Source organism: Branchiostoma belcheri, unplaced genomic scaffold (genome assembly GCF_001625305.1).
Source record: "Branchiostoma belcheri isolate BF01 breed outbred unplaced genomic scaffold, Haploidv18h27 scaffold259, whole genome shotgun sequence".
Taxonomy (NCBI): domain Eukaryota; kingdom Metazoa; phylum Chordata; class Leptocardii; order Amphioxiformes; family Branchiostomatidae; genus Branchiostoma; species Branchiostoma belcheri.
This window is the reverse complement of record NW_017803864.1, coordinates 105,766-114,318: the sequence shown is the minus strand read 5'-3', so window position 1 is coordinate 114,318 and position 8,553 is coordinate 105,766. Positions and strand designations below refer to the sequence as shown.

Here is an 8,553-nt window from a genome sequence, read left to right as displayed (position 1 = left end):
TATAGCTAGCTCCGTTGCGTCTCTTTATTATTTTTTTTGCACCGTCGCAATGTGTGCCGAATGTTCTTTGTAGCAGGGGTCAGATTGTCCACACTTATTTTAACGTGAAAAAATACAATATTGTTGTGCCTATTCGTGGCTTTCCTAAAACATGCATCTTTCCTTCCTATAAACAAACTGTCCGGCAGTCGGGGGGCCATTCCACACCCTTTCCGCTTATATGCTGGGAAGTTTTGCGTTTCTATAAATTCTTTCTTTCTATTTTTTTGCCACCACATATTTTTCTTATAAATGCCGAATATTGTAGCGTAGCGGGGGTTATGTTTAAAAAAAATCTTTTTCGAAAAAGAATGCACAGACAGTATTGTTTCTAGTGTTCAGCAGGCAACGAGGTCTGAAAAATCTGGCGGAGGGCAGAGAAGGCGTATGTTTTCCAAATGTAAATTTATTCATTGCTAATCCGTGAACAAGCCCAAACGCCATTCATATGACAAGACCATTGGGTGAATCTCCGCCCTGTCTGTCAGGAGGAGGTCATGTGACAGGGCATTATCCAATGATAGACAATAGTAGGTTTTTCAAATCTACTGAATTTACCACTCGTATTTTTGCTGAGAATCTGCTCAAAGCAAGCCGCAAGTTGTGACCAAGACATTGCTTTTACCGCCAGAACTGGCCCCGATGGAACAAAGACGTCTGAGTGTGGAACCAAGGACGTTCTACAAGCTTGGTGGAACGGAGTAGTTTGGAGCAAGGAGGAATATGGACATGTCCCGGCACAAAAGAGGAAGTACGACCGTATAAAAAAGCCTGACCAAGCAGCACAGAAGTTGAACAAGCGCGCGACCTGACCATCCCGGCACAAGTATCTTTAGATCTGAGTCAGCAGATCATTCCTGTGGTGTCTGAATCACACGGACTAGTAGTGGGCAATACCAGGCACAGCGGATCGCTGGAAAATTGGCCGAAATGAAGGGATAGTATGCCAGGGGAGTCAGCCGGCCAGAGAGGATCCAAATATGCGGCTCCCCAGGTATACTATCCCATCGTTTCGACCAATTTCTACTATGTTTCCAGCTATCCGCGGTGCCTGGTAGGCTGGTAGAGACTAGGCAAATGGGCACTGGAATTGGAAATGTGCACTCGGATCAAGGCGAACTCCTTGCTCGGATACAACAAAGAAAAGCATGCCCCGGTAACCAGTCTGGATCGGGCCTCCAACCATCTCCCTTCGGTTGCACATGGCAGTATGCCCGCAGATCTAGATGTGCTTTACGGGCAGTTGCAGCCCGAGGAGAGTTCTGCCTGGCTTAGTCTGATAAAGGTCACAATTCAAAATCGGGGCCCGCGCGGCGCGTTTTCGGGCTGTTTTTGGCACTATCGGAAGGGACCTAGACTGGCGCGGATCCTGTACTCTCCAAGCAGAGGTTTGGGTTTTGGGTAATTTTCGGCGTGTTTTGCACTTTTTATCGGGGTTTCTTTTTTGCACTGGACTTTTTTTTTCACCCTACCCCAAAAAATCTAGTTCGAAGAAAGAAACCCCGATAAGAAAGCCTAAAACACGCAAAAAATAACCCAAAACCTAAGCCTCTGCTTGGAGAGTAGGGTTACCGACGGCCGCCGGACCCCGCGTGGTCGCCGAAAAAAACAGGAACAAACCTGAACACACAGCAATGCAACAAACCAAAAACATGAATTATAAACAAAGAACTAGTTTTATGTGTGTCCAAATTTGTTCCTAGTTGCCCGTGTCCACGCCATCTATCCCGTCAGTTACTGTAGCAGGGGTACTTCCATTACACAAAAACTGAAATCAACATTTGAGTAATATGTTATACTTTGGATTAGAATGCCAGATGGCTTTCAGTTGCCTGCATTTTTTATCTGAGTGGTGTCCGTAGAGATGTACAAAGTCGCTTATTTATAGAATAAGAGTATAAATGCCATGGGTACATATAACACTTATGTAAGCGTGAATAAAATTTCTGGATATACTGTACTGTACATAGTGCCCCCCCCCAACTAGGCAGTAAGTGTTGCGTTGACGTTCATTTCGCAAGCACCGCATTATATAATTACGGGCAAATATCCATCTTCTTCTATATCTGTTTTAAATAAGAACTATTTTTCAAGTCGTTAACATCTTAGGTTGTAAGAGTCAGGCCACCACGCTGTGAAGTCGCGTTCCTCAGGGCAAACGCACGCGCACGCAAACCATCTAGTTATGTCAAGATAAACAGACACGCATATATATATATATATTATCTATAACATCTGTGTACATAATATCACCAGGGTACATAATATCACCACCTTGAGAAACAGTGTGCTTAAAGATATTTTTACCGCAACATACTTTTGGTATGCACTCCTACATACCTAAAATGTAGGACCTTGCAGTAAAAATCTCTTTAAAATTTAGATAGTACTACTATTTCTCAAGGTGGTGATATTATGTACCCTGTTGATATTATGTACACAGATGTTACACACACACACGAGCACTTGCACATACTAACACGCGATCAATAGTATCAAATTGATAAGAGGTGTGTATTGAATACACATCTCGGGTAGGTGTTAACTAGGTGTGAAAAGGTCCCGGTCAAGTTAATCCTCGTCGCAGGTTTAGATAAGATCTTAATCCTCGTCGCAGGTTTAGATAAGGACTTAATCCTCGTCGCAGTCTCCGACGTGATTTGCAAGGCCCGACGTGATTTGCAAGGCCCGACGTGATTTGTAAGCTCCGACGCGTTTGTAAGCTCCGACGCGTTTGTAAGCTCCGACGCGTTTGTAAGCTCCGACGCGTTTGTAAGCCCGACGCATTTGTAAGCCCCGACGCATTTTAAGTCCGACGCAGTCTAAAGCACCGACGCAGTTATAAGACGGCCGAGAGCAATAAGACGACATCGGCAGCTGTGTTATATCGTCAACGTACAGTAATTTTGTCGGGATGAAAAAAACACGTTTGCGGCCGTAAACTACACTTAAGCCCCATCTGGCTGGTAACAAACTTCGCACACTTCCTGACAGCTTCGGGCGGCTGCTCAATCTGGAAACCCTTGATTTGGAGGGAAACCGTCGGCTTTCCAGCTTGCCACCTTCGCTTCACCGCTTGAGGGAGCTAAAAGACAAAGCTATAGGCAAAAATACGGGTCTCGTCCTTAGCAACACTCCGGCACTACAAGTTCCAGACCACAAAATTGTCAGAGAAGGTGTAGTCTCCGTACGGACCGACCTGTTGGCAGAGGATTGCTTCAACCACGTGACCGTCACCATAGCAACGGAGGTTATTGACGACACAATCATTGAAAGTCTGTCAGACGACATTGTCACTATCGTTGAAGGGGGGTTACCCGATGATCTGATGATGTGCATGGCAGACGTTGCGGTCTCAGAAGAAGAATTCACTGGAGACATTTTCAAGTCCATCGTGTTGGAGTTTGTGAGGGAAGTCAGCAAGGAAACCGTCGAGGAAGAAAACGCCATCATAGATGCAAAGGCACGCCCGGTGATGGAAGAGCTTGTGGAGGAAATCATCACTGCAACAGCGAAGTCAGTCGTCCTGGAACAGGAGGAAGAGTGGCGCCTGGGGCAAACTGTTCCAGAAGAATACGACAAGCCGATCAGGTAAGTGTAACAAGACTGGTAATGAAGGGTTATTGTTTGCATGGTACTGCCATCATTTCATGATTTTGTCTTTGAGGAAGACTTGGTACCTGTAAAGTCTAGACAGATACAGTGCACTCCTCCCCTGAGTGTATAGTGAACGAGCCCCGGGGTCACAGAAAGTTGGGGCATCCGGGTCAGAGAGGTCTTCCCAAGGGTTCCAGGAATGTGGGCATAGATGTGGGTCAGAGAAATGCCTGTGGACATTCCATTCCTGTAGACAAAATGCCTGTACAATTCCTAGAATTCTTGTAAACTGCACACAATACTGTACCATTAGGCTCCTCCCTGAGACGTCGCCAAAAATGTAGCCTCTCTTGATAACAATCCTTTGTCTACTTGCTTAACTATAAACAAAAGCATTAAACACTTGTAGGTTTTCAGCGATATAATAACTGGCATTGTGCAAATGGCTGAAAAGCGAACTCATCCATTTGCTTTCCACAGCTATGAGATATCAACAGGTAGAAGCACGGTGCAGTCCTTTGACCTTCCTGCTGGCTGTAACTTGAGCATTCCTCCCGGAGCTACAGACGAGGATACATCTGTTATCACGCTAGTCCTAAACCCGCACGGGTACGACGGAACCATCCAACTGGGAGACGACCAGCTTCTAGTCAGCGACATCATCGAGATGAGACCGGCGGGGATGACGTTCTCAGACCCCGTCAAACTCAGAATCCCCCACTCCTTACCCAAGTACGACAGCGAGAGGGAGTACTTTGTGATGACTTCAGAGGATGACGGAATGACGTGGGTAGATCTGGAAACACAGTGCGAACACGAGCAAGTAAGGGTTGAAATACTACTCCACTATCGTAGAAACCTCATCAATATTGAATCTTTATTTGCATGTTTATGCCCATGGGGCTAAATGCATACATCAAAATGTGATTTTACATGTACATCATACTGAGTAACACGATACATTGGATACAAGGATAGAAGAATAACAGAATGACGTAAAAGTCTAACAACTACAAATGTACTAGAGAATAAATTAATCTAGGCCTTGAGGATTTCTTCTCTCTTTTTGAAGCAATTGGAGATAAATTCACGAAGTTTTTCTATTGTGTGGTCATTACTGGTGAGACACGAGATGACTAAATATCTCTTTCTTTGTTCTACCTTCATATAGTTTGTCTAAGTGGATTGTTCTAAATAGTGTGTCACGTTCAATACCAAGCAATTTACAATCAAGAAAAAATGTATTTCATCTTCTACGCTACCAGAGTTACAAACCTTACCTTATCTTACAGGAAAACTTGTTGACTCAATTCTTATTTACAATATGTTAGCGAAACGTACGTGCTCTCAACCTCCTGATATCTGCCTTTTAGGGACAGAGGTTTGTTACGGTAGAAGTAATGCACTTCTCGTCGTTCGCTGTGGTGGCGAGGCCATTGGAGCACTGTCACAGAGGACGGAAAGGCGAATCTTCAACGCTGACATCCTCCGACCAGACAGGGATTGAGGTCATCCTTCCCGAGGATTGTATTCCTGAAGAGGAAGAGATCTCGTTTACTGTAAATATTTCCGTATTATTGTTGGCTCGAAATTTGTGTGCGAAGAGACAAATAAATTGTTAAGGAAGTTTAAACTGTAATTTCCAACACAACAAAATGGGCAATTAGGCCTCGGGCATTAATTTGCAATAAACAACTCTTTTTATAATTTTCTGTCCTACAAAGGTGACCCCAGTCGACAGAGACACCGTAGCGTGTGCTGGGATGGAGGATTCCATAGACAACATGAGTCACATCGTCAACTTCTTCAAAGGCAGTAACCTGTTGTTGAACAGCCCTGCCACCATCGTCCTGCCGCTGTCGCCTGGTGAAGAAGACAGTCGAGTCCGCGTCCTCAGCTGTAATGAAGACGGAGATTGGGAAGATGTCACCAGTAAAGTGGAGGATGTCGTCCTTCGTGGTTCAAAAGTGGCTTTTAAGACAGACCGGCTCAGTTCTGGGCAAGTACACATGCACTACTGAGTCTTGAAATTCACCAATTTTACACTTCCCATAATACCTAGTAAAGATCACGGATATGACGGATATACGTAATGTGACCGAGCGAGTAGGAGAGTCTTCGGTAGAAGGTAGAACGATAGAAGGTACGTCATTTTCTCTAATTCCAACAAAAATGCAATTACGGCATGCGCTTTATACTAGAGAAATAATTCAAAACAATAGTTGACCAGTTTGTCGATAGAACTTGTTGGAAATATTACATCGAGGAAGGGGGAGGGAGTCTGTCATGCGTCATATCCGTGATATTTACTAGGCATTATGGGAAGTGTGAAATTGGTGAATAATTATAAGCTAAGGAAATGGAAGTCTTAGAATAAAAAAAGAGAAAAGTCCCTCTGCTGCAAGAAAGGGATCTGACTGGCATGTTGTCTCAATCCTTTTTTATGAGCAACACATGGACTGACTGTTGTCTCTAAGGTTTTTTTATTCATATATCAAAAACATACATACAAAATCCCTAAACAGTACACCTGGGGTCCGCGCGGACCCCAGCACTATATATTCTGTAATATCTTTTTTGTTTCTAAAGATTTTTTTCTGAAATTTTAGGTAATTGTCACCCACAAAGTTGTCTCTCAATACAGTGCAGAAAACTCCGTTTCTACCATTTATAAAAAATTATATCTGATTTTCTTTTGGGGTCCGCGCGGACCCCAGCCGGCTTTCGATCATAATGGATACACTGGCGTTCTTATACATGACCTTATTTCCGTTTTTATATGTTTTTATGCAATCATCGTATGTCTGCCAAGTTTTCAGAGAATGGTGTAGTAATAGAATTAGATTTTAATAACTTTAATGTAATTATTTCGTCATATGACGTCAGAGCTAATAATATAGTCCGCAATATTGGATTTTGACCTAATGACGTCATCAACATTAGCATATTCTATGCATGTTAAATGTATTTAACTTATATTTAATTATGTAAGATGTTATTAATGTTGGAAAAGAAGTGTAATTTAATATAAAACTCAGAAAATTTTTATGTTTAAACCAAAATTACTTCTATTTAAAAAAAAGAAACCCGTTGCCATGGCAACACAAAAAAACATCAACTTACTAGTATTAAACTAATATGAACTTTTTTTCAGAGACATTTTAGGAAAGGTCTCCAAATTTGATACTTCTAGCGCAAGCCGTTTAGCCGCTATCTGAGATCAAAGTTGGGCCTCAAAAGCCCCTTCAGTCTGAAATGGGTTTAAAAATCGGGTATTTCTTCTTGTCTTCTTTTCTTCACAAAAAAATAGAAAAAGTTCAAAATGTATGATTTTTGGATGTAATGTGGACACAGAGGTTCCCACATCAGTTTGCAAAACAATTGAGCTGGTAGCATGTTGATAATTTCTAAAAATTAGCAAAAAACTGTTCTGGGGTCCGCGCGGACCCCAGGTGTACAGATTAATCAGTCCGGGAAGGTGTTCTGTTGAGGGATATAGTGAACCATCCCTTACACAATAATAATAACTGATCATACTAATAACAATATTCATAATAGTAGCAATAATAATCACAATCATAATAATAACTGATCATAATAATTATTCATAATTCGACTCATAACTTATCATAATAGTAACTGATCATAATGATAATAAGCATAATGATAACAATAATAATCATAATCACTGGTCATAATAATTATTCATGTCGTCTTTAATGTTTAGAATGTAGTTGTACTGGCACTTGACCACATAGATAAATAATGAGTGAAAATAAATAAATGATACATATAGTGAGTGCTCCAGGACAATGTAATGATTTATTCCTAGCCTGAACTGGCAAATAACTATATCTCAGAATAGCAAAGTTCTTTGATCACAACCATTTATTGTTTTACGAGCCGACGTTTCGATGACCTTCTGTCATCTTCATCAGGGCAATTCTGACGGGTTTACTGTGCACCGACGCTAGATGTTACTTGGTGCATAGTGCACTAAAGGTGTTACATGGTGATGAAGATGACAGACGGTCATCGAAACGTCGGCTAGTAAAAAAATGAATGGTTGTGATAAAAGAACTTTGCTATTCATTCGTTTACCAACCTGATGAAATTATTTACGAATCATATAACAAAGTCAACACTTTGTGTACTTTATCATATGACTCCCCTTGTTTATAATTACTTAGTATAAATCCTATGTAAATAATAGAAATATTGTTAAAGATTTTAATAATCTTATATAGTACACGAATGTCCATCTTTTAACCAACGCATTGTACTATTATACATTGTATACTTCAACTGTACATAAAATTGTAGTTGTCATTCATAATTTTTAACCTTTAGTAATAATTGTATAAGTCTATGATAATGTATGTATGTCCTGTCACCATAATTCAGTCTTAGGACTGCAAGTGTGACATATGTGAGGGGAATTTCAAATAAACCATTCTTACACTTATATCTCAGGTTCGTTGTACTTCGCTGTAATGACGGGACAGATGTTAGCGGAATCGTCAACCTTGTGACTAAAAACGTTCGGGCCCGACGCGTCAGGACGGTCATCTTTAAGAAGTGGAGGGAACCCAGAGAGGACGGGATCATGGCCGCCCGGATGGAGTGTGTGCTTGAGGAGTCTGTGGAAGATCGCATCTGTCGTACCGTAACAGAGGACGGATATGAACTGCAGGTGAGTAAACTCTTTTCAATAATTTGGTTCCTAGTGAATTCTTTCATCAGTGACAACTTTGGAGGGATAAGGAGACTAACCTCCAAATTTTCGATGGCTATCAGTCCATCTTGTTCACGGAGTGGCCTAATCTCGCGAGAGCGCGAGACTAGGTCCGAGACTTGCATCGGTCTGTCGGGCCCCACCCCCTGCTGCCTCCCTCCGGAGTAAGGGAAAGTAAGTCG

The 8,553-nt window shown here is 41.9% G+C and overlaps 1 protein-coding gene across 1 annotated transcript in view; it reads left to right on the top strand.

The window, feature by feature from the left end:
- Positions 1–5,657, top strand: part of LOC109471766 — an 18,858-nt gene extending 13,201 nt beyond the window's left edge. Inside the window, exons 8-10 of the mRNA XM_019771122.1 lie at positions 3,169–3,630; positions 4,117–4,459; positions 5,361–5,657. Coding sequence (XP_019626681.1) covers positions 3,169–3,630; positions 4,117–4,459; positions 5,361–5,657 — 1,102 coding nt within the window. The remainder of the gene's footprint in view (positions 1–3,168; positions 3,631–4,116; positions 4,460–5,360) is intronic.
- Positions 5,658–8,553: the final 2,896 nt, after the last annotated feature.